At 50.5% G+C, this 25,691-nt stretch overlaps 1 protein-coding gene across 1 annotated transcript; it reads right to left on the reverse strand.

The window, feature by feature from the left end:
* Nucleotides 1-16,339: 16,339 nt before the first annotated feature.
* On the reverse strand, nt 16,340-19,951 carry LOC128947942 (E3 ubiquitin-protein ligase RBBP6-like). The gene is made up of 4 exons (XM_054292467.1): nt 19,786-19,951; nt 19,076-19,145; nt 17,543-17,579; nt 16,340-16,432 (listed from the first exon to the last, which is right to left on the reverse strand). The coding sequence occupies exons 1-4, from the start codon at nt 19,949-19,951 to the stop codon at nt 16,340-16,342; spliced, it is 366 nt and encodes a 121-aa protein (XP_054148442.1).
* Between the last annotated feature and the right edge of the window lie 5,740 nt (nt 19,952-25,691).

Below are 25,691 nucleotides of genomic sequence, written 5' to 3' on the forward strand. Positions count from 1 at the left end.
ATGCTGCTGGCGGATCCAGGCCAATTTGGGCAGTTTGGGTCTCCCATAGGATTACAGCAAAGCACAACACAGCATGAGGATGTGGCATGGACCTCCAACAGGACTGAGCACTGGTGGGACTGCTCCCCCAGGACCTCACCTGCTCGCTCAGCTGGTCGGCTGTCTCAGTCACCAGCTCCTCCAGCGTGGCATACTTCTTCTCCTGATACTCTCCCATCTTCTTCAGCTATGACTTTGTCTCCTGCCGCAAAGCCCTGGCCAGAGAGATGGGGGCAAGGCCGGGGTTACCCCTGCAGGGCTGCTGGGCATCCCATGCCCACAAACCAGGATGCTGCCAGACCCCCTGGGCTCCCTTGCAGCCACCCAGGGTATGAAACCCACGCTTGTCCCCTTACTCAATTTGCTGAGAGATCCCCTTCCTGTTCTTTCCACTTGGCGAAATCCTCCTTCAGCTTTTTAACCTCTGCCTCCAGCTTCTTCATCTGGAAAGGCCAGTGATGGTAGAGTCAGGGCACAGACATCATGTTGTCCCAGCGTGGGGGCCCTTTAGCTGCATGGACAGCCCCAGAGTCCTCCACCCGGTCCTGAGAGCCTGATCCCAAAACCCGCTCTTGGAGTCACATTGAAGTTCCCCATGAGAGCCCAAAGATTACACAACCCAACAACTCACTAAAGCAATGGAGTCCTTAAGCTTCTTTATGTCGTCTTCCATGACGATCTGTGCTGTCTTTAGCCTTTCAACCTCTTCACGGAGGTCCTTGACGAGAGCCATGTCCTAGGAGAGAGCAGTGGTGGCAGTGAGCCTCTGGCAGGGTCAGTGGGGACCCACAAGCCCTTGGCCCCTGCTGTGGTTTGTGGAGCACCGGGGACAGGGCAGGGCCGGGCTCAGCCAGGCTGGCAGGGCTCTGCAGGCAGCACGGTCCCTGCATCGAGCAGGGCCAAGGGTGCTGAGCCTCCAGCCAGCAGAGCAGAGGCTACGGGCTGCGGTCTCAGACCCAGAATTCGCTCCCAGCAGAAATTCACCTTGTCCCGTGACATCAGGACCTTCTTCATTTCCTCTGTCACATAACGCTGGCTAGCCTTTATCATTTCAATCTCCTCGAGATGCTGGGAACTCTCAGTGGTCTAGGAGAAAGAATTGTCAGACACAAGTCTCTGGTGAGGGTATTTAGGAAACATGACCTTAGAACCACAGTGGTCTGCACACACCTGGGCCTCCTGGAACTTCTTAAAATCCTCTGACATGCGGGAAGCTTCTGCCTTTATGGCACCAAACTCATCACGAAGAACCTGTGAAACAGTCCCAGAAGCAGGGATGTCAGAGGTGATGGCCAGGGCAGCAACACCCTAAAGAGCCCCACCCTGCCACGGGCAGCCCTTGGCACAGCCAGGTGAGCAGGGAGAGTCCCGGTGCCACCTGCCCCAGCGGGGCTCAGTGCCAGAGCACTGAAGCCCCTCCAGACAGCAAAGACCCCCTGCCAGCAGCACTGCCAGGGCAGTGAGGGCAGAGCCAAGCACTGCTGTCTGAGGAAGTGGGGAGGGGCTGTCTGCTGGGGGAGTGCCCGCTGGCCTGGGGAGAGCCTCTACCTTGGACATGTGTTTCTTGAACTCGTCATTGTCTTTCTTCATCTTTTTCATGTTAGCGGCCACATCAGCAAGTGAGGAGCCACTGTGCTGGCCTGGCCACGGCTCCTGGCTGCTCAGGTACTGCACCTCGAGGTGCTCCAGCACAGCCTGCAGCAGTTTTCTCATGGCTGCAAAATGGACAGCACCATTGTTGGGCATCCTGATGGCGAGATCCAGCATCTGGGAGAGGCTGAGTGTGTCCAGGGATGCCGCCATGTCTGCACACTCTCTGTCCCTGATTTGTCACAAGCCTTCTGCCCAGTTGGGTCTGTCAGGGATGAGCAAAATGGATGACAAAAGGGATGAACAAAAGGGTTGATGGAAGCAATGAACAAATTCGATATTTAAAAGGACGAGTAGCCAGCAGGCTCCTTCCTCATCCCTTGCAGGACTGGAGACTGCCCTGCTGATGCCCCTCCTCAACACAACTCCCATTGCCAGGCAACGCTTCCTAATCCACACCTGGGAACCAGTGGGTCCCAGACTCATGAAGTCATAGATTAATGGAGTCTTGGAATTATGTGATTTAGAATGGATGACCGTTGATTCCTTTGTTTGCTAAAAACAGACAACTAAGTCAAAAGTTTTGTGTGTGTGTGTGGCTGGAACTATCCCCTCCACACGCCCTGACCAGAATAAAATAATGCCTAACTCACTAATACTAAAATGACAGTGCTTGAGGATTTCATTTATCCTAGTTTTGGTGACAGTTTCTAATGTCCCAGATGGAACTTTCCTCCTTCTTTTGCTCCATGGATTCACAGGATCGAGAGGACTCCAGTGCCCTCCAGAGATTTTTCAGGGAGATCCTCTGATGCTCCCATCCACTGAGCTCATGGCAAAGAGCCCTGGGATTTTAGTAAGGGAGTTTCAGACACACTGCTATCTCCAGGTGGAGGAATTGTGGAAATGGCAAAAGTGGGGGAAGAGGCTCAGAGAGGGCAATGTCAGCAGGGAATGCTGGATCAATCTTTCCCTCCTGCACATCCCTGGTGGGAGGAGGTGGAAAACACTGTCACTGTGTTGGTGTGGACCAATGGAATTCCAGGGAAATCAAAAGCAGTGGAACCAGTAAGGATTCAGTTGGAGCCTGACGGAGGACTGGTTAGGCAGAAAAAATATTCCTTGAAGTCAGAAGCTGGAAGAGGGTCAGAAGAATGAATTGCTAAAGTTTGCAAGATGGATCACTAAGGGAATGTGAGTCACAATATAGGACTCCTCTCCTGCTGGTAAAGGAAGCACATACTAAGGAACACAGGCCAGTACAAGATGTCAGAGCTGTCAATGAAATAGTGTGAGACTTAGACCCAGTGGTAGCAAGTCCTTATATAAGTCCTTCGTATCCCAATTAAGGAATCTGATTAGTGAGTCCTGATGTGTTTACTGTTGTGGATGTTAAGGATCCTTTTTTCTGCATTGCCCTTGAAACTGAAAGTCAGCTCTTGCTTCTTGAATGGAAAGTTCCTTGATAGGCCATGAAACCCAATTGAAGCGGAACGTTCTTCCTCCAGGGTCCAACAATCAACCCACATTGTTTGAGAAATGTCTGGATTGGAGACAAGTTAGGAGGAAACATCCCCTCTAAAGAAAACAAGTTTGGGCACTCCCTGCCTCCCACAGCAAGGAATTTTTTGGAGGAAAGTGAAAAAAGCTGTTTATTTAACACACAGAACGCAGGCAGGCATGGGAAAAAGAATGAATAATGTTAGATCTTCAAACCTTCTGCAGACAAAGCTGGAGGATTCAGAGCTCTTTCTGTCGGTGTGGCTCGGCTCCACCAGCCCAGGGCCGGGATGGGCATCCCAGGGCCTCCCCTGCGGCCGTGGCACAGGGCTCCCGGAGATGTTCTGGTGTTTTGGGCTGGGACAAAGCCAAACAGTTCCAGGAGAAGCTGCCACAGTGCTGGAAAAAATTCTTGCATTATCAAAGAACAAGAAGCCAGCGAAAAGCCAAGATGTCCTCCCTCTGTTTGTGCTGCACAACACAGCTGAGCGAGCCTGGGGAGGATGGGTGAAGACCACACCAAAAGAATTCCACCGGCTTTCCACCCCTCTCTCAGACCTAGCTTAAAGTTACAGGACCCATGTCTGGGCATAAAGCACACAATAAGGGACACAGTCTCATACAGTCTCATACAGTCACCCCAAGACAAGAACCAATTGGCAAAAGATTTGGAGTTATGGTGTTATGGTTCAAATTTATTTTACTGATTTCTTGTTAAATGGTTCGTCCATGCTCTCCCCATGCTCTCCCCGAGTTGGTTTACCCCCATGCTCTCCCCGAGTTGGTTTACCCCTGGGTTTTACCCTCCCTCAAAGCTGTCCCTCGTGCCATCCCCCACCCCTTGTTCCAGCTCTTTCCCTGCCTGTCAAGGTAACCCAGCCCTTGATTCCTGAACCTTCTCTGCCACTCAACCCTCGGGCCAATCCCAGTCTGCAACACCCCTTTGAAATTCCCCTACTCCTCGAAGCCCCATTGGCCTATGTGGCCCATCCTCCCCACCCTCCCGCCCCAATTGGCCCCAGACTCTTGGTGGAATCCCCTCACTCCTCCCCTGAGGATTCCCTGTTGGTTAGCTGTTTGTATCCACCTCCTGATTTGTATCTGTATAAAAACCCTTACTCAGGACTGCCCAGCACTCTTTGCTTCAGCTCTTTTCGCCTGGAATAAACTGTTTCTTATGGAACATCAAGACAGAAAGTCCTCCTATCTTCTCTGCCTGGTCCCTGTTGTGCCTTGTATCTGGCACCTTAGTGCAAGGGGCTGTAAAGGATCTGCCTCTTGTAAATCCCCATACTGGGGCAGCTCCCCAGTCCTGGAGAGGCTCTGGAGTTCAAAGAGCTGGCCAGGGCTGCAGCAGCCAATTCAGTATGGGAAAAGGAGATTGAGGATATGGCTTTGCAATAGTATGTAGGTGATCTTTTACTTGATACTGGAACTCAAGCAGGATGCATGGAAATAATTCTAAGTTTACTGACCTTTTTGGGGCAAGCCAGTTACAGGGTATCCAAGAAGAGGGCTCAGAGTGCAAAAGAGAGCATGTTACCTATCTAAGGTTCACCATTTCCCAGGGACAGCAAAACCCTGGAACCGAAAGGACAGAGCCAGACTCCAGAGCCAAGATCTGTTTGCAAGTCAAGAACATTTCTAGGAATGGGTGGTTGGTCTGGGCTCTGATTCCTAATTCTTGCGTATGGGTAAGACCTTTATATGAAGCCCTGAGAATTGCCCAAGGAGGTGCTACACCAAGGAGGTGCTACAGTGGACTCCAGAATGGCAGAGGCTTTCAGAGAGTCCAAGAGAGCCCTAATGTCAGCCCTGCAGGGACATTGCCTGACTTGACCAAGCCTCTTGAGCAGTTTGTTCAGGAACACTGACGTGTTGCGCTACGGGTGTTAGCTCAGAGGTTATTGTCGCCTTCTGATGCAAGGCGAGGCGACCTGGTTCTGAGGAAACGGCACGGCAACCCAAACTCTCCAGGGTCACTCGGGCCAAGAAGACACGCTAGCACCAGTATGGCGGACGGTTCAAGACCTTTATTGTCCCGTCTCGTCGGGTTTTATACTGGGGGAGTTTTCTCTCTACGTCAGGGGGTCTTACTTTACTGTAATTGGTTAGTAAGGAGTCGAAAGTTACTAATGTTAGGGGGGACTACATTCTTGGGTGATCCCTTATCACTAGAAGTTAGGGGGAGAGGGATCCTGCTGCTTTCCGTGACATCGCGAGATTTTCCGAGCGCCTGACCCTATCTACTACATCTCCCCCCCTTTTTCTACAAATGAGCAAAGTAGTCATATACATAGGTACTGAGATGAGGCATGGGGTTGTTGACAAAGAAAGGGGTTTGGTAAACTTTAGTGGGAAATCTTGTGACTGGCAGTGTTCCCTGGTCGAATTCACAGCAGTGAATTGCTGACCTGTGAACAGGATGTTGGCCCGTTCTAGGCGCGTCTGAATGAATGAGACCAGCTTGTTCAGCAGGCATGGTCCGAAGGTGACAGCTAAAAGTAGCATTGCCAAAGGACCTATTAGGGTAGAAATCAGAGTGGTTAGCCATGGTGATCGATTGAACCAGGACTCGAACCAGCCCTGTTGGGCCTCCCTGTCTTTCTGTCTCTGAGCCAGTCTGTTTCGGAGTTCTGCCATGGAGTCTCTCACGACTCCCATGTGGTCTGCATAGAAGCAGCACTCCTCTTTCAAGGCGGCACACAGACCCCCTTGCTGCATGAATAGGAGGTCTAGACCTCGCCTGTTCTGCAAGACCACTTCTGAGAGTGAGGAGACTGACTTCTCTAGAAAGGAGATGGATTTCTCGATCCTCTGCAGGTCCTCGTCGATTGTTGCCTGCAGCTGTGACAGTCCTTGGCGCTGGGTCGCTAGGGCTGAGACTCCTGTGGCCGTTCCGGCTGCTCCTTGGCCCAGCAGCATTGCGATAGTTATACCTGTTACTATTTCTTTTTTGTGGAGCCGGCTGGGTTCCTTGAAAAGGTGATATACTTCTTCGTCTGCGTGGTACAGGACCCTAGGAACAATCAGAACTTGGACACAAAAGTCGTTAGAGTCATCGAATTTGGCAAGGAACACACAAGGACTCACTCCTGATCGCTGGCAAACCCGCATCCCATATGCGGATGGCACTGCCCATTTATTGTTTTTCCCGTTGGGTCTGACTACTTTGGTGCAGACGTTGCCTTTCTGCCTAGCTAGGGTTGCATTGCCAAAGCATCTGCCCTGGCCTGTGACTTGACTCAAGGTGATTCCTTTGCGGGGGGTGTCCCATCTACATTGGTTGGGTGCATCTGCTGTGGAGTAACTGAAGGGAGTGTTTAGAGCAACTCTTTCGTAAAAGGGAGGTTCGACATCGTAACAAAGCCAGCAGGATTCAGTTAGGTTAGGGTTAGATTCGTTCAGGGATAGGAAGGTAGCTTCTAACATACGAAGGATTGGGTCTGAGTCTGACTCGGCTGAACGGCCTATCTGAAAGGCTTCTACATGGCCGGTCGGGATATCAGCGACCCTTGTGGGCAAGGCTTTGGGGCGGGTCGCGTTTCTCCCTTTCGGCACGCTTTTAATCACTTTGTTGGGTCCGACCACTCGGGATGCCGACGGTTGGAGCCTAATAATTCGCACGTTCACTCTCTCTTTTGACCCTTGAAGGACTACTGTCCACGTTCTGCCTGTTGCCCAGCTAGGGTGATGTGGCACGAAGGATGGGGTGTTTGGTGCGGTGATTTCTTTGAGCACTTTGTCACTACTAAGGTGTTGCATGACCCACCTGAATGGTCGATGGGGGTAGTGGTCTGGGCTGACTTGCCCTCTGGCAACAAGCCCCAACAGCAAAATCACACAGAGACACCATTGGTGCTTGGGTCTCACCCGCGCGGGTCCCTCGGGCGCTGCCCGGCGGCCTGGTAGTCTGCCGCCTTCCTCTGGAATGGGGATGTACGCGTCATGAGGACGTCCCACGAGCAGGTCCTGCAAACAGAAACTCGCAACTCTCATCAGTCTCATTCTGCTCGTTATGGAGGTCCGGTTTAATTGACCCAAGTGGACACCACTTAGTTTGCCGTCCTCTTTGACAGCTGCGTACCCTCTCCCCGTGAGCATCAACCTCCAGCCCCGTTCCCATTCGCCTAGCTCGTTTCTAATTACCACCTGTGGGCCCCCTGCTCCTGTTTCTGCTCCCAGGCCTTCTGATCCCCCCTTTTTCATTTGCTCCAGTCGCTCCAGCTGCCTCTGGCCCTGCTGGTACAGCTCCTCAGCCCTCAATGCCCGCTCCTCTACATTCTGCTCCATCTGTTTCGCAATGCCCTGCTGGGCTCTCATCAGCCCCTGTTTCCTCTGGCGCTCCAGCTCCTCCTGGGCCTCCATGCCCTTCTCCCGCTCCATTTCCATCATCTCGTTCAGGCGCTTCTCTTCCTCTGCCAGTTCCTCGAGGATCATCTGCTTCTCCAGGACTTGCTTGTCCCAGATCATGTTGCACTTGGCACTGAGGAACAGCGCGTTCAGTTCCCGCACATCTTCCTCTTCCTCCAGCTTCATCCTTGTTGCTCGCTGTGGCAGCTTCTGCTTCCCCTGCTGCAGCTCTTCATCCACGTCTCTCCCACGGTCCCTCTCGTCCTCCAGCTCTGCCTTTCTCTGCTCCTCGATCTGGGCCTTTTTCAGGGCTTCCTGCAACGTCCAGACGCCTTTCGCTGCGGCGTCCGCTTTGTCGTTGCCGATCTGGAGGTGGCTGTTGATGTGAATGACTGACACGGTGCCCTGTTGCGAGGAGGGTGCTTCTTCCAGCATCAGGGCTGCTGCTGATGTTGGCACTCCTGGTCCCTTTTTTGTGTGAGGTGTTAAAGCCACCAGCTGGGTGCTTTTCCACGCCCGGGACTGCCCTCCCACTCCGTTCACTGGGGGGACTTCTTTGAATTGCCAACGTCCGGGCCAATGTGCTTGGGGAATGATCGTGCAGTCTGATCCCGTGTCTGCCCAGAACTGAAACCCTATGACGTGGGGATCTTGACTGCCGTAAAGGCGGCATGTCCCCCACACCATCAGGGGTTCCTTCCCTATTTTCATGGCCAGGGCCACCCAGGGACCCCCCTCTGGGGGCAATGAGGAGGAATCTAACGCTGCCTGAAGTCTGTCCACAAACTGAGTGAAGCTCTCACTTTCACTCTGTCTTATGGTAGACCACGGGGCAGGTTTAGCCACTACTTTGGAAGCAGAACGAATGGCCTCTCGGGCAGCCCGGGTGGTTGTCATAACTTCATGGGCCCTTAATCCCTCAGCCTGGGCCTGGGGGGTGATCATCGTGGGGTCTCTACCCACCAATCTCTGTATACTGGAGCCGTGCAGTGGATGGTCAGGTCCCATTATCTGGGCTAGCTCCTTTGTGCATTGGTCCTCCCACTCTTGTTTAAAAACAATCATCCCTGCGCCATTGAAAATCATCCTACACGTCTGTTTGATGTCAAAGGGAAGCATGTCATCCCCTCCAAAAACCCCATCTATGAGCGTGTTAACCATGGCAGAATTAATTCCCTTGTCTGCAATCGCTTTAATAATTACCTCTTTTGGATTCACTGGAGAATAGGTCCTTCTTTGGTTTTCGCCTGCCCCCCCCACACGGACAGGAAACACTAGCTTGGCTGAAGGGGTGTACTCGGCGCAGGCTATCTTTATTTTTCGCCAATCTGTAAGAGGGGTCCGGTCTTTCTCTGATAATCCCTTCACCCATGCGGGAGCACTGTGACTAGAGATCTTGTATGCTGCTGCTCTCCCTCTGTTAAGGCTAGTATCCGAACTGGAGCTCCCCGACTCCCTCTCGGACTCGTCCCGGCTCGAGTCTGAGTCGGAGTCGGAAGTGGAATGGTCGAGCACTTCCGGGCTGCTCTGCCTTTTTCTCGGGCTCCGACCCCGCCCCCTCCTGCGGGGGGCGGACCGTTCCCTCCCCCTGGGGTCTCCCCGCCTCCTGCTGGGGGAGGTCCTTGCCTTATACGGGCTTAATTTGAATAGAGCGCTCTGATTGGTCTCACCCCTCACCGCGGGGACCGCCCCCCCTCCCCGCTCTCCCGCGCATGCGATGTTAAGCGGGCTGATCCCACTTCCGCCCTTTGTCCCCTCTTCTCTTCCGCCCTGACCACGCGGCCGGCCGCCATCTTCGAGCCCATACGGCAGCGGAGATATGTTATCGATCCGGGCGGTTTCTGACCGTCCCGCCGCTTCCCGCGCCTCCTCCGTCAGCCCCCTCCAAAAACACTGCGCCCGTTGCTCTGCCTCCTGTGCTGGGTCAGCGATTGGCGGGGGGGGAATGGGTAGAGGAGCCGCGGTTTTGTCGGGAGGCTCCGGCGGGGGGCTGGGATCTGGCGGGCTTCGCGGGGGGGTTGGGGGGTCTCCCGGGGGTTTTGGGCTCGGGCTCGAGGGGAGGTGGGACGCGCCTAGCCCCCGCACATCCCCATCTGCAATCTGATCGCTTTCCGGGGTGGTCTGTGTCGGTGCCCCCACCCCTAGCTGCGGAGTGGCTATTAAGTAGCTTCTGGCAGCTTTCCAGGTTTCTTCCTCTTGTCGAGCTTTTTGCAGAGCCCGGATGACTCTGCCCCACGATTTTAGGGCTTTCCCCGAGCCTGAACACATGGTATCCTCGGCCAGGGTTTTCGTACAGTTATCCCACACCTCTGGGTGTAAAATACCCACGGGGCTCTCTATAGCCCCCAGCTTAATCAATCTCGACAATGCGAGAGTCACATCTTTAAGCTTACAATCTATTCCCCATTGTGTGCACACTTCACTTACGACCTTTGAGACTGCTTCCATGATTCGAGGGCGTCCCCTCCGCTGCACAAGGCCAGCTGTGCAGCCGCCGTCCTCTGTCCAGGCGATCCCCGTTCCCCGGGCACTGGTTCGATCCCGGGTTTCCGGCACCACTTGTCGCCTTCTGATGCAAGGCGAGGCGACCTGGTTCTGAGGAAACGGCACGGCAACCCAAACTCTCCAGGGTCACTCGGGCCAAGAACACACGCTAGCACCAGTATGGCGGACGGTTCAAGACCTTTATTGTCCCGTCTCGTCGGGTTTTATACTGGGGGAGTTTTCTCTCTACGTCAGGGGGTCTTACTTTACTGTAATTGGTTAGTAAGGAGTCGAAAGTTACTAATGTTAGGGGGGACTACATTCTTGGGTGATCCCTTATCACTAGAAGTTAGGGGGAGAGGGATCCTGCTGCTTTCCGTGACATCGCGAGATTTTCCGAGCGCCTGACCCTATCTACTACAGGTTATGGACATGGAAAAGGGCCATAGGATATTTTTCCAAACAAGTGGGCAGTGTCAGTTAAGGGATGTCCCTTAACTGCCTTTGACTTGTAGCAGCAACTGCCTTTTAATACAAGAAGTCCAGAATGCACCATGTTGCCTTCTGGAGCAAGGCAGGCGACCTGGTTCTAAGGATCAGCACGGCGGCCCAACTCTCCTGGGCCGCTAGGGCCATTGACACATGCAGACATCAAAGTGATGGACGGTCAAAAGGCCTTTATTATCTCATCTCTTGGGTTTTTATAGTCTAAGGGGTCTCTACGTCAGCATGGGTCTGTCTTTACCATCTATGGTTAGTAAGGAGTGGACAGTTACTGGGTAGGGGATGGAAAATTACTGGTATTTGGTTAAGGGAGGCTACATTCCTATGTTAATTTCTTATCTACGGGGAACAGATGGTCTTATCTAAGGGGAACAGAGAGTCCTGCCTTTCCGTGACATCGCGAGATCTTCCGCAGCGCCTTTCCCTATCTACCACAGCACCATGGGCCAAAAGATGACTGTTGATGTTCCACCCTTGGTCCTCTCAGCTCTAGGACAAAAAGGAGGCCACTGGTTACCCCCAGGTCGAATGCTTAAGTATCAAGTTGTCCTGTTGGACCAGGATGATGTGGAACTGCAGACACCTCTGCCTTGCAGCCAGCCACGTTCCTGGGATCTGTACCAGAAAGAAGCCTCACAACATGACTGTGTTCATCAGCTTCACTGCAGCAGAGGAGATCCTCTGGGAGAAGATCTGGACTGGGAATTGTCCACAGGTGGGAGCAATTTTGTGAGCAAAGGAGAGCAGAAGTTTGGGTGTGCAGTAGGGCCCAATCCAAGCCATCCCATTACCTCTTACCACCTGTGCACACAAGGCTGAGCTGCTCCGTCTATGGCAGCCTGGAATTGTCACAGGGAAGAAGGGGAGCATATGGGCTAATTCTAAGTGTGCACTTGGAGCAGTACATGGCCCTGGAGCTCTCTGGAACAAAGGAGGGCTCCTTCCAGCACAAGGATCTCCTGTCAAAGGTGGAGACATTATCAGACACCTACTAGAAAGTGTTCAGGTACCAGCCAAAGTGGCTGTCATGCATTGCAAAGCTCTTCCATTTGGAAATACATCAATTAGTGTGGGAAACAGACTGGCAGATAAAGCTGCTAAAGGAGTGGCAGAGGAAAGCATCCTAATAGTTGCTGCACCAAAATGTGTGACCTTTCAAATGTAACCCAGAATAACAAGCCCAAGATAAAATGCTGGCAAAATCGAATGGCCCTAGATTTCAAATATGATAAGTTTAGCCAAAAAGTTTTATTAAGTAGTTTACTAGCAATTATTTCATTTTAGTGTCTTAAGTCTTTCTGAACATTCAATGATAAGTAGACAATGATAGGTAAACATTCAATGGTAAGTAGAAGTAATCCTAAAAGAAATAGTTAAGATCACTTTTAAAAGTGGGGATTGTTAGAAATCATATAACTTTCTAATTGGCTATTCCAATTATTTGTTTTTATTAAGTCTGTTAATAATAGATTTACTTAATTAGAAGCAGTGTAGTCTTTCCCTGGAGCATGCAGCATGGTTTTCCATAAACTATTAGTGGAACACCATTTGGAAAAATCCCTGAACTTTTAAGTTTTGCTAAACAACCTTGACAGTTTGAGTTATCTCAATGTTTTCACTGACAGTGGGAACAGGCTCGGCCTCTCTTTCAGAAGGTTTTTATTCACCTAATGGAAGAAAAAAGGGACGAGGTACCCCTCACATTCTCCTCCACAATACCGAGCTGCTGCTGTGTATTGTTCCAGTACTGCTCCTGGCCTAAAATCTGGCTCTGCAACTCCTGCATCCTCTCATCCAGACACTCCATATTTACATCAAACTGGCTGTGATTGACTTTGCCAGCAGGACATTTGCATCAAGGCTTTAATTACTGTCCATGCTGCTGACTGGTCCAGGCCACTTTGGGGAAGTTTGGGTCTACCCCAGGGGATGTCCTCAGTCTCCCATGCTGCCTGCTGCCTACCTGGCCCCAGTTCCTCATCATCTTGTCAAACTTGCCCATAGCCATCTGCCGGTACTCCAGGGATTCCATCTGCTCCTCGAGTTTCTCGCAGCGCTTGAGGAGCTCCCCCAAATGCTCGTTGAGATCGAAGGTGCAATTGGAGCACTCTGCCTTTACTCTCTCCGCCTCCTCCTGCACACTCTCCACCATCTCCTCTATCTCAGCCAGCTGCAGGAAGGGCAGAGAGAATTGGCTCCAGAGATGGGATGAATGGAACCATCAGTCCTGCGTGCTGTGGGCCTCAGTGGCCCCAGCCGGTTGGGGAATATGGCTGGGAACCCCACTAGGACTACTGCACCAAGCCAGGAGTGGTGGGAGTGCTCCCCCAGGACCTCATCGGCTCGTTCACCTTGTTGGCTGCCTCAGCCACCAGCTGCTCCAGCATGGCCTTCCTCATCTCCTGCTCCTCTTCCATCTTCTGCAGCTCACGCCTTGTCTCCTCCAGCAAAGCCCTGGCCAGAGAGATGGGGGCAAGGGCAGGGTTACCCCTGCAGGGCTGCTGGGCATCCCATGCCCACAAACCAGGACGCAGCCAGACCCCCTGGGCTCCCTTGCAGGCCCCCAGGGTATGAAACCCACTCCTGTCCACTTACTTAATTTGCTGAGAGATCTCGTTGCTGCTCTCTTCTCTCCACCTGGCTGCATCCTCCCTCAGCTTGTAAAGGTCCTCTCCCATCTGCTTAATTTGGGAAGGTCAGTGACGGTAGAGTCAGGGCACAGACATCATGGTGTCTCAGCATGGGGGCCCTTCAGATACACAGAAAGCCCCAGGGCCCCCAACTCTGACCCCATAGCTTACTGCTCTTGGAGTCACATTGAAGTTCCCTATGAGACCCCAAAGCTGATATCACCCCATAGATTACGAGGCAGCCAACTCCTTAATCTTGTGTGCCATGTGGATCTGTGTTGTCTTTATCCTGTCAATCTCCTCAGTGAGATTCTTGGAAAGTGATGTGACCCAGGAGGGAGAGGTGGTGTCAGTCAGCCCCTGGGATGGGTCTGTGGGCACCAGCAGGGCATTGAGCTCTGCCATGGTGTGCTCAGCATGGGGGGACAGCTCAGGGACCAGCGCAGCCAGCCTGGCAGGGCTCCTTCCTTGTCCAACAAAGGACTGGAGCCTGCTCTCCTCCTGCCCCTTTTCATCACAACTCCCCTTGCCAGGCAGGACACGTGATCCCTGCCAGACATTGGGTCACAGACTCATGGAGTCAAGGAATGGCTTGGGCTGGAAGGGGCCTCAAAGATCCTCTCATTCCAATCCCCTGCCATAGGCAGGAACACCTTCCACTAGACCAGGTTGCTCCAAGTCCCATCCAGCCTGGCCCCGGACACTTTCAGGAATGGGCTGACACAATTTCTTTGGGCAACCTGTGCCAAGGCATCACAACCCTCTCAGGAAGATTTTCTTCCCAATACCCAGTCTAACCCTGCTGTCTCACAGTGTGAAGCCATTGCCTCTTGTCCTGTCATTCAAGGCCCCTGTGCCAAGTCCCTCTCCAGCCCATTTGGAGCCCTTTAATGACTGAAAGGTGCTTGAAAGTCTCACAGGACAGGAGAGGCCTCACTACTTTTCTTTTAATCCATTTAAGACTTGAGTTAGAGCTAAACCACTTGTCCAGCTGCTGTGTCAGAGTCCTGTTCTGTGGCATTTCATGTTCTCAGTTTCTTCTTGCATTGTGGAGTGGGCAGCAAGCCTGGCTTTGCCGTGCAGTGAACTGTCAGTGTGAGTCACCACGGGCAGGGCACTGCAACAACCACAAAGCCCCAGATGGAGGCAAAGGGTACCTTTGTGTTTGTTTCCTCACCAAGAGAGGGATCCCCCAAGCAGCTCCTGGGCAGAGGCTGCAGGTGGGACCAGCAGCCCCACAAGAGCTCAGTCCCTATGAGAGAATCACCAACCTGCTGCTTTCCCCGGGGTTTGAGACATGGCTACTTGGTGGTTTGGCACAGCAAACCCAAGGCCTGGTTTGGAGCATCCATTGGGATCAGCCTTTGGCAGGGAAGCAGTGGGGTGCTGTGCATGAGCCCCTGGCTGAGCTATGGGGTTGTTGGGGCACAGACTCCTTTCTCCTCTGGAGTTTAGGGCAAAAAGTCTGTGGGTGAAGACCTTGGACATTTTCCTCCAAGTCAGGTTTTATGTCAGCTTGACAGTCCATAAAGAACACAGTGAAATAATTTCTTCTGGCACTATCCCTAAGACTGTTGGGGAAGACAAAACAAGTTCTTCCCTTAAACAGCAGCCATCCACCCCCACCTGCCCCTTTCCAAAGCCTGCTCTGTTCACCCCTAGTCCTTCCTGCTTCAAAGCTTTTACTGCAGCCACGTTTGGGTGAGGGGATACAGAGCTGACTTATCAGTCAGAGGAGGAAATAAACCATTGAGGACTCTCAAATCTGCTTTCAAGCATTGGGAAACCTGACGACATGGATAGGGAATATATTTCCTGCACCCTGACCTTGTCAGCCACCTTCTGCTGTTTCTTTGTCAGACATGTGAATATGGGAGACTCCAGCAAATCCTCTCTGGAACATCTTCTTACCTTTAATATCTCTAATCATTATTGCCTTGGTTTGTTTTTTTTTCACCTTTCAAGGTCTTTTCTTATCCCTATTTTCTTGAGTTTTTATTGCATAGAGTATGAGAAAGAAAACCAGCATCAAAGGCAGCTGTCTGCCGTACTGACCCATCAAGTTACTTTCCAGTGACATGAAAAGGCTTGTAATAAGGAGCACATCTAGGGAAAAGTATAGCAAAGTAAGTTCCTTTCAATGCTATTCTCTTTATTGTCCAAATATATCTTGCAAGAGACAAAGAGAGATTAAATAAGAACAGTGAAGAATTACAAGAACAATGAATGAGCAATGAATTACGAACATGAAATAAGAACAGTGAATAAAGAACAATGAAATAAGAATAGGAAGTTAGAACAAGAAACTATTTAGAACATTAATACAGAACATGAATGAAGTATGAAGAACATTAGTTAAACTGTCTTGTCTGCCTTCTTGAATTTTTTCATTGGAGGCTCCATTCCAGCTGGAGACCTTGGCTGTGTTCTGTATGGGTGAAAGAAGAACATGATGAAGTTAATTCAAAACAGTTACTCTCCCCACTTGTTTTCCTGTGAAATTTGCTTTATGTGTTTTCTTTCCTCTCCATATGCTCATGTGAAAGCATCTCTCAGCTGCTGCCCATGGAAGAACTTGGTGCCATGGAGAAGTTCCTGCTGCCAGGGCAGAAGAGCAGCTGCTGTGTGAGTGCAAAAGCATCCAGGAGGGTCCATCTCTCTCCACTCTCCTGTGCCCAATGAACTCCCAGAGCTATGAATGGATTTTGGAGACCCTGCATTGCTGCCTCAGGACAATGGATTTGTGCTGTTATTGTCCTGCAGTTGTTACTTCCTTGCTTACATAATCTGGGGTTTTTGGGTGACCTCTGGGATGGATCAGCTACAGAGGCAACACTCCCTGCCCCAAAGGACAGGTGGTGGCCAGAGTGGTGGCTTTGCCACTCAGACATTTCCCCATGGCTTCTTTGGTCACTTTTTGTCATTGCAATTAAATCCATGCTTACAAATTAATAATTGGGATGGCATATTTCCCAGTGGGAGTAAGCATTGCTCCCTTTGTGTTGGGGTCCTTCACCTCCACCATAAAACTCATGGGAATTCCTGAGCTCCTTTTAAGCCTGGGAACAGGGCTGGTAAATGATGATGGAACAGGACCCAAAGGTGGCTTCAGGTCACTGCAAGGTTTTGGGGGTAAAAAAAGAGGAAGGTAGGAATGTGTGTCCCTTGTCAGAACAGATCCCTTGTCAGAGATAAATGTGATTATTCCATGTTCTTCCAAGACCAGCTCTTGCCAACACTTACTTGAGGGGCTCATAGTAACGGCAGGACTGGATCATCATGGCTTTGATCTTGTCCTCCTCTGCAGCATTGGCCTCAGCCAGATTTGGGGTCTGTGTGACAGGGGAGGGTTGGACACACACGTGAAGAACAGGTTTGAGCCTCCACAGCCAAACAGCCTCCACGCAGCCTAGGAGAGATCAGCCTCTGGAGGTTTTGCTTTCACAGATATTCCTTCACAAAAGCAGCCAAGTCAGAGATTTAATAAATGGGTGTTCCATTGGCACAGTGTTTTTCTTTGCAGGAACATGATCCAGATCCACCTCTCTGGAATCATTTCCATCAACATTTACATAGAAATTTACAGACACTTCACCAATGTATTTGAACCCAAATGGTTTACAAAACACAACCAAACCCCACCAAAACATGCCTGGGAATAGACCCAGATTCAAATATGGCACTTTTTACAAAGTAATGATGATACCAAAATAATTTACACTGTCTGCAATCAAACAAAGGAGATTGTGTTATCCACTGTCCCCAGACCCCAATTTGTGAACAAGTGCAGCAATCAAAGAATAGATCTGTAGCTGTCATGGACAAAAATTCAAAACTCAAGCCTCACAAGTGTTCTTGTTCCAGAAATGTTTGTTTTGGCTGCTGCAAATCTCCCTGAAATCTCCACAAGTTACAGCCAGTTCAGTTCTTCTGTACACATTTGTACAACACAAACTGTTAGTTTCCAGTGCAAAACTGATGATACAAATGGGAAACAGGTGCTGAAGTGCTGCTGCTTTGGCTCTTGAAAAGAAATAATGCTGCAAGATTATGTTGGGGCTGATAAGGTGCTCTCCTTTCCTCTTCCCAACCTGGGAACTTCTCTTTCTGGGATAGCATCACAACATACATGCATTTTAAACTTACAATAAACACCTTAAGTTACTACAAATACAGTTTTGATCACATTACCACAATTATCCAGCTGTAGGTCACAGTATAAGATTATAAATCCTATAAAATGATTTTTTGTCAAGTATTTGACAAACAATATCTCTATACCTAATGAGCTGGGCCAGAGTAAGAGGGGCAGAAGAGTCAGAAATCTGTTCACAAAATAATTAAACCATATTCAGGTTCAATCTCCAGAAAATTAATGCAAGGCTGCACTGTTTAGCATGGAGTGCAGTGTGTAGGAAGTGTGAGGCTGGGGTTTTACGTACTGCCTTAGATGTTCCCCTCACTGGCTCCTTTTGGTTCCTGGCAGAAGAAACAGAGGTGATCAGAACTCAAAATGAAGTATTTGGACCCAGAATCAAGCAGTGAAAACCAACAAGAACACCTGAACCTCAGACCATTATGTTCTCATAGTTGAGTGAATGTGGGAGTTTATTTGTCTTCATAAACTCTTCTCTCTTGGCACCTCCAATGCCACTAAAGCCCCCAAAATCTCATTTCTGTTGCCACCAGTTACACAGGAGTGTAGTTTCTTAGCCAGAGCAGTGACAGTGTCAATGCTCAGGAGTGCAGGTTTCTTTCTGTGAAAAATGATCCCTCCTGTGCCAAAGCAATACCAGAACTGCCAGCAGCTCCATCTCCAGATTGGTGTTTCTCTGTGGGAGCCCTGCTCACATCTCTGCCATCCTTAAGGGCCAAAGTGCCCAGTGTGTTACAGATGCTACAGTGCCTACAAATGCTGGTAGAAAGGTCACCTGGAAGCCTTTCCTAGGGGTTGGTGCAATTTAGGAGCTCTGTAGGGGGGAAAAAAAGAGTCTTAATTGGCAGAATTTCCTTTTGGGTGATCTTGAAAATGCAACAATATTTTGGGAGCTGTTTATTACACTTGCAGACTTGCTGGGATTCCACACACTCAGTGATCTGTGTCTGATTCAGGTGCTGAGGAATCAGACACACAACCCCTGTGAGAGCAGATCCTCATCCCTCCCACTCATCAGCCTCTCTGCCAGGTATTTCTGCTGTGTTTCCAGCTGCAGGGACAGAAAGCTCCTCTGCCTGGGAGCTGCCATCCCTGCAGCTGCACAGCCATTGCCATCTCACACAGGAGCTGATGGGATCTGAGCACTGCCAGCATCCACCCTCCCCCTGCAGGCAGCACCACACCAGGGGAGAGCCATGCAGCCCAAAGGGAGGATGCTGTGACAGGCCAGCATGAACCATCCATATTTGCATTAACCCCAAACCAAAGCCAACACTGAGGCATCCAGAATTCTTCATCTCTCCTCTACAGACATTGTGTAAAAGCCCCAAATTTGGGGTGCAAGATACCCCACAGTCCCCAAACCCACTTTCCCCAGTGCAAGAAATAGTCAAATACTGACAAACAGACTCTTCTCTGATGGGAGCACAATAAAAGTTTATTTCTAATAATATGTAATTGTTACAGTGTGTAGCTGTCATTACTACAAAGCCACTAAAAGCAAACACAATCTGAAATCTCCTCATGCAGAGGAAACAGGATCTGTGACTTGGCTCTCAGCCCAATCATCCCAAGAACAAAACCAAGAATCACCATAGGATTTACCAGTGTTGGAGTTTGAACCCCACATCCCCACAAACCTAACAGTGGGAGTCTGCTTTGGAGCAGATAAATTTAAATCTACCCCATGAAAAAGGAAATTAACAGTAGCTTTGACCAGATGCAGTCCAAGTGCCTCTGCAAACCCATATCCAGAAAAGAAAAGAAGTTCACACCCTGACATCTCTCCCAGGGAATCCAGAGCTTCATGGATACTCACATGGCTCGAGCTGGGACCCTCTTCACAATCACTGAGATGTTCTTTGGGATCTGTGCATCATCAGAGTATTCTGAGAACAGCACAAATGCAGAACAAGTGTGAGTTAGTTGGGAGGAATAGATATGGACATGGAATTAGATGGCACATCACAGAATCCCTTCAGAGCTGTAAAAGCCAGTTTTATAAGCACCACTGTGCTTTCCCAGCCTGGCTTTTGTCCCCAGGGCAGAGCAGGGCTCCCACAGCCTGTGGCACTGCTGATCTGTGCCACTGCCCCTGGGTGTGGTGGTGTTTGAGGGTCCCCAGGGTGAGAGAACAGATGGGGATCTTGACTCCATGCTTCAGAAGGGTGATTTATTATTGTATGATCTATATTATATTAAAATAAAATTATATACTAAAACTATACTAAAGAATAGAAAGTATTTCACCAGAAGGCTAGAAAAGGAATGAATAATAAAATCTTGTGACTGACCAGAGTCCCAGCACAGCTGGACCTGTGATTGGCCATCAAGCAGAAACAATTCACATGGAACCAATCAATGATGCACCTGTTGGTAAGCAACCTCCAAACCACATTTCAAGCAATCAGATAATCAATGTTTACATTTCATTTCTGAGGCCCCTCAGCTTCTCAGGAGAACAATCCTAGCGAAAGGATTTTCATAGAATATATCAGTGACACCTGGGTGGCCCCGGGCCCCACTCACCCTCACTGGTCTCAGCTTTGAGGATCTGCAGGTCACAGTTGGCCACCTTGAGCCTCTCTCGGGCCATGATCTGGCACTTGAGGTCAGCCAGGGAGATGCTGTGGCCATGAAACATGACCACATCATAGCCCAGCTTGGAGGAGAACTTGTAGTGCACACCTGACATGGCCCCGAGCCCGCCCTGGCTCAGCACTCGCTGCTCCCTGCCTGAGCTGCCCAGGGGGGCTCGGGCACCTCTGCTGGGCACTGCCAGGGCAGCCAGGACAGACACACAGTCCTGGGCACCACCCAGAGCATTGTGACCTCGTGGCGTGCTGCTGAGGAGCCATGGAACCCCAGAGCTCTGCTCAAAGGACCCTCATTGTCCTCAGCACACAGAGGGCAGCACAGAGCACCAGGGTGGGGGCACTGAGGAAGGCTCCACGTCTTCCTCTGTCACCCTGTCCGTCTAAGCCTTCTGATGCTTACATTTTTGTGATGGTATTTTGTGATGGTGTTTGAGGGTCCCCAGGATGAGGGAAGAGATGGGAATCTTGCCCCCATGTTTCAGAAGGCTGATTTATTATTGTTTGATCTATATTATATTAAAAGAAAATGATTTACTAAAACTATACTAAGGAAAATAGAAAGGAGACATCAGAAAGCTAGAAAAGAATGAATAATAAAATCCTGTGACTGGACCATGATTGGTCATCAAGTAAAAACAATCCGTGTGAGACCAATGCACCTGTTGGGAAACCATCTCCAGACCACATTCACAGCCATCAGATAGTTATTGTTTACATTTCTTTTCTGAGGCTTCTCAGCTTCTCGGGAGAAAAATCCTAGCAAAAGGATTTTCATAAAATATGTCAGTGACAGTGTTTCTCACACACATTTCATGTAAATAATGATTGTTTTACATTCCTTTCTGGAGGAGGAGAGAATTGACAAACTGTTATTTTAACCAGTGTGGTTGGAGAGGTGGCAATTTCATCCTCCAATCCATGGTCACTTTTAGAATTCTATAAATATCAAAATCCAGAAATAAACACACCTTTTTTGCCTTGGACGTCTCAGTGTGTATCGTTCATTTTCTGTTTTATTGTGACATTCCTCAATGGTTCTGTCTGATGAAGGCTGGACGTCTTCATCACTGTGCCCTTTTCACCTCTCTCCTCCAGGCATGTTCAGCCTCTTGTTGGCTCTTTCAGTGATTTTCTCACTGGTTTCAGCAAACTTTGTTCTTCATTTCTGCAAGTTCTGCTCCTTATTTCTTGCCAAGTTTCATTCTGGGTCTCTAGCTTGTGACTGAAATTTGGTAGCTCCTGTATTGGTTACCAGGTATCTTTTGGTTTCCTAAGTATGCTTTGTGCTAAATTTTGGTAGCTCCTCTATTTGTTACCAGGTATTTTATGCTTTCCCCAGTATGCCTAGGCACAGTGCTTTTAACCCTTTTGGTGCCAAGACCCTGCACAGGGTCAGGGAGCTGCTGGAGACACAAGAGTGTCTTACCCACCTTGAAAAGAAAAATAAAAATTGGGGATATCAGGGATATCTGCACAGCCTCTGTGAAAGCTCTGGGATAAGGCTTCATGGACAGGTTTCATGGTATTGTCATCAGGCACCTCTAATTTTCTTGGGGCTTTGCTCTGGAATAAAACCAGCACTGCAAACTTCAGCTGCTCTTGAAAATAATTTAAAACTTTCAGGTAATCTTATTAGGGGAGAATTTTAAATCCAGGAAAAGCAGGAGCCAGGGAGCAAGGGGAAAATCATTCCAGTTTTCCCTGTATCTTAAGCACTTTTCTATAAAGGAACTACAGCTCCTGCATGCAGGAAAACATGGCAGGAGATGGATGTTCCCTTGCTGTATGGGCAGTGCTGAGCCAGGGCCACAGGCAGTTAAGGAAATTCCTAATTGAGATGTTCTACCATGAAAAAAACACCAAGCCCTGGCATAAATCCACCCAGTCCTACCTCAGGGGGACTCTGTGATGCTCAGAGCATCCACATGGACATGGTGGGAACAAGGGACAAGAGAGGCAGGGGTGTGGCTGCTCCTCCTGGAGTGATTCAGTGCCATCCCCATCTCCATGTGCTCTGGAGGGCTGTGGGGGATGGCCTGGAAGGAATGAGGATGACCCAGTCACAGTCTGTGCTCAAACACTCACGGATCAGTGCTGGCGTGCAGGGAGGTGGGTCTGGCACAGCACCCTGCAACACTCCTCACCCCAGGGCATTGTGGAAATGTCAGTGAGGGGCTAGGGAGACAATCAGATGGAAAATAACCATGGATTGATAAACAGCACAACCACTCTGAGGCTTGGGAGACACTCGATGGCAGGAGCTGCCAGCCAGGGGATGGTGCTGGGCCTCCTGTCCCCACCTCAGGCATGAGCAAACACTGCTCTGCTCCAGCTCAGCTCCTCCCCACACAGCTCTGCAGCCTCCCAGCCACTGCAGAGCCCAAACACAGACGGCTCCAGGTCACTGCTGGGGCCCAGGGCAGGGGGAGCAGTGCCACAGCCCCGTGGCCCCAGCCCCTTCCAGCTCAGGACCCTTTGTGCCCTGCAGAACACCCTGAACATGCCCCAGGATGCCCAAGTTCAGCCACAGAGTTTATTGTTCAGTAGGAGCTCACCACACCAGCAAGCCAGGACAAGGGGGATGGTACATGAATACAGATGTGGAGGAGTTACACAGACAGATTTGTACAGCTTTTGTACAGAGGAAGAAAATGAATCAAATAACAAAATAGACATTAGCAGTCAAACATTTTTTTGTCTTTTTTTTTTGTATCATACTAACAAAATCTGATAGCCAAAAAATGACTAAGCTACAAAATTGTAATACATACTGTATGGGTAAAAGGTTATCATCCATTTATACATCTAGTATCATCTTTTTTCTGGTAACTTACAGGAGGCCTATAGGATCTTAGTGTATTAATAACTCCCTACAGATAGTGCTGAGCTGCTAAAGCTGCTGAATAATGGAGTATTGGAATTTTCATTAAGACTTTTACAGTTCCATTTGCATTGTTCTGTTTAATGAAACCCTTATGCATCTCTACTGCAAGTCAGAGGAGCTGCTGGTGGCTGGGGGGAGGCAGGAGCTGTAAGGCCTTGGCTGGCAGCTTGGCACCTAGCATTGCAGAGCTGCAACACCCAGTTTGGTACCATCACTGCAGAGCTGTGACACCCAGCTGGCACTTTGGTACCATCACTGCAGAGCTGTGACACCCAGGCAGTTTGGTGCCATAATTCCACAGGACACAGCACGGTGCTGCTCCAGCTCTCTGGATGCTGCAGGGGGGAAAAAGCTGACATTCCCAAGCAAGACTCATTCTTTTCCCCTTTGGTCTTGAGAAATAGAGAAGAAATCACTCCATACTAAGTAGTCTCCACCCAAAGGCTGTTTTTGCAGTGGATGAGGGCTCAGCTCCCAGCAGAACAGCATCACTGACTGTCAGGGCTGCTCCTTCCCTTGGAGCCCAGCTGTGTCACCCCCTGCTCCCCATGCTGCACCCCTGCTCAGGACCCACCTGCAGCTGGAGAACCAGCATGGCACTCTCAGGCTGGGAGAAAGGCTGGGGAGAGCACAGCCCTCCCTCAGCAGCTCCCAGGGAGCGAGGTAAGAGCAGGGCTGAAGCCGGAGGGAGAGTGAAGGCACAAACAGGAACCAGCCCGGATCAACAACAGGACAAGGGGACATCACCACTGCTCCAGGGCCCCAGACTCTCCCAAAGAACCAAGCCAGCAGGACCAAGGATTGTGAAGCACTTTATACACCACCACATAGGTAAAAATAGCACTTAAACTTACAAATAAATAGAGGGGATGGGGACTCTCCCCCTTGTCCTTTCCAAGTTTGTCCCCAGTGTGGTCTCTCACCACCTCAGGGGGGCAGCCAGAGGCTGGTGCCCTGGGGAAGCCTGTGCTAAATTTGGAGAGGGAGGAAGTGAGTGAGTGCAATCCCTCCTTACACAGGGCTGAGATGAAGCCCACATGAGCACACAAATATCTGTTGGCATTGTGGATGGTCCTGTTTGGGAGCAGCTCCCATGGACCTGCACCCCAGAGGAGCTTCAACCTTCAGCCGTGCCACACAGTGACCACAGAGCCTGCACAGAGAGCCCAGCAGTGCCAGCAGCTCCTGGCTGATCCTCAGGGACCAGCACAGTCATTTACAGCCAGAGGACACCATCAGCACTAACTCTGAACCTGCTCTGACCCCTCTGCTCCTGTGCTGCATTGTCTCCTGAGCTGAACAGGGAAAGCCCCAGGTCTGAGCTGCTCTCAGGGGATGGTCCCTGGGCAGAGGCAGGAGCCAGAGACTCTTCCAGCCTGGCAGCTTTGGATCTGATCAACAGAACCAAAAACATGGGGACTGACTCCCAGGGGATCCCACTCTGTGCAGAGCCAAAGGGAGGTGGAAACAGAGATGTCTCTGCTGCAGGTGAAGGCAGCTGGCCACGAGTCACTAGGAGACCCAAACAGGAAAATAAATTATAAACCAGCATGGGCCCTCCCTCTTGCAGGTGTCCAGGGAAGCCCACAGGGTCTGCAGACATGACTTCAGAGACCATCCAGCCAACAGGAGCATTTTGGGAAACACCAGCCCCAAATTCTTCAAACCAGCAGTGAGGTACTCACTGTTGAGGGCTGTAACAAACAAAAACTCCCTCTGGGACTTTCCAAAATCACTTAGAAGATGAATACTCAGCCAGGAGGGTTTTGGAGACCACTCCTACAACCCCTTGGGAAACTCCCAGAGCTAGGCAGAGATGTGCCAATCTTCCTGGTGATTAGTAAGAGCTGAAGAAACACTTCTACAAGGCAGGATGGAATTCTACATTAATTACTTCCAGCCAGTTCCATGCTATGCCCTGCCTCCCGCTACCATGAGCAGATTTCTGCTGTGATTTCTGACCTGTTTTACTTCTCCTTCCTCTCCCATCCTCCTTGAAGGACAAGAGATCACCAATTCTGCATCAGGTGAGAAGGGTCAGGTGTTCAATGTCACCTCCTCATGGCAAAATCACAGTCCTGAAGCTCAGGTCTTTCCCAGGCTGCTTCTGGCTGCCCATCCTTCAGAGAAGCAGGAGTCTGGCAACCCACTAAGAAGAAGTGACACTTCTTTGTGGGAAATCAGGGCAAAAAGCAACAGAGCTGATGTGCCCTCATGTTCACCTGCTGGGGGTCTGGCTCAGATCTCCTCTCCCATCTTGTCCTGTCACAGATGTCCCATCATAGCAGAAGGCTGGAGGAGGTGGCACTAACTGGGAGAAGCCTGGAGAAATATTGCTGTGACTGTTCCCTGTGCTGCTGAAGAGTGACCCTGAGCTGGCTCTTTCACACCTTTAAGAGCATGTTGTCACCTTCCTCTGCCCTGTTATCACCTGGGAGCTGCGGTGCAAAGTGGGAGTAAAGCCTTGGGAAGAAGGAACAAGATCCTCTGCTGGTGCAGACACAGGAGCTGTGTGGGCTCTGCTCTTGGATTGCCTCTGCTCCAAACACACCCAGGTCATGACAGAGGATTGCTGAAGCCATCAGAGGCTCACAGCAGCACCTCCACCTCCTCCACCTCGGGCAGCAGGGGATGGGCATCACACTGGAGAGCCCAGGACAGCTCTGGAAAGCTCCAGGCAATCACAGTGAGCTGTTCAATTGCACAGGCAAGGAGGGAACCTTTTGTTCAGTGTGTCTGTCCCACACTGAGTGCCCCAGCATGGAGCTCCAAGGCCAGCAATGCTGGGATCCAGCACCTGTGGAGTCCTGAGCTCAAAACAGAGCCCAGGAACCCCCCAGGAGTGAGGGGGACCCAGCTGGACAGATGGCTATGGCACAGGGCTCCAGCAGCCTGCTCAGAGATCCCACTGCAGGAAAAAGGGCCAATGCACCCAGGCAAGGTGTGCCTGACCC

This window comes from Melozone crissalis, unplaced genomic scaffold (assembly GCF_028551555.1).
Source record: "Melozone crissalis strain CALT ecotype California unplaced genomic scaffold, PUWL_Pcris_2 ptg000111l_1, whole genome shotgun sequence".
Classification (NCBI taxonomy): Eukaryota; Metazoa; Chordata; class Aves; order Passeriformes; family Passerellidae; genus Melozone; species Melozone crissalis.

What these genes read in the sequence shown, in the direction of transcription:
- LOC128947942 (XM_054292467.1), bottom strand. Translation starts at nt 19,951, where the DNA reads ATGTCAGGTGTGCACTACAAGTTCTCCTCCAAGCTGGGCTATGATGTG. An exon ending in AGGGTCCCAGCTCGAGCCAT is followed by an intron (nt 17,580 to 19,075) that starts GTGAGTATCCAT and finishes TTCTTCTGCCAG; the next exon opens with GAACCAAAAGGAGCCAGTGA. An exon ending in TGAGGGGAACATCTAAGGCA is followed by an intron (nt 16,433 to 17,542) that starts GTACGTAAAACC and finishes CCTGTCACACAG; the next exon opens with ACCCCAAATCTGGCTGAGGC.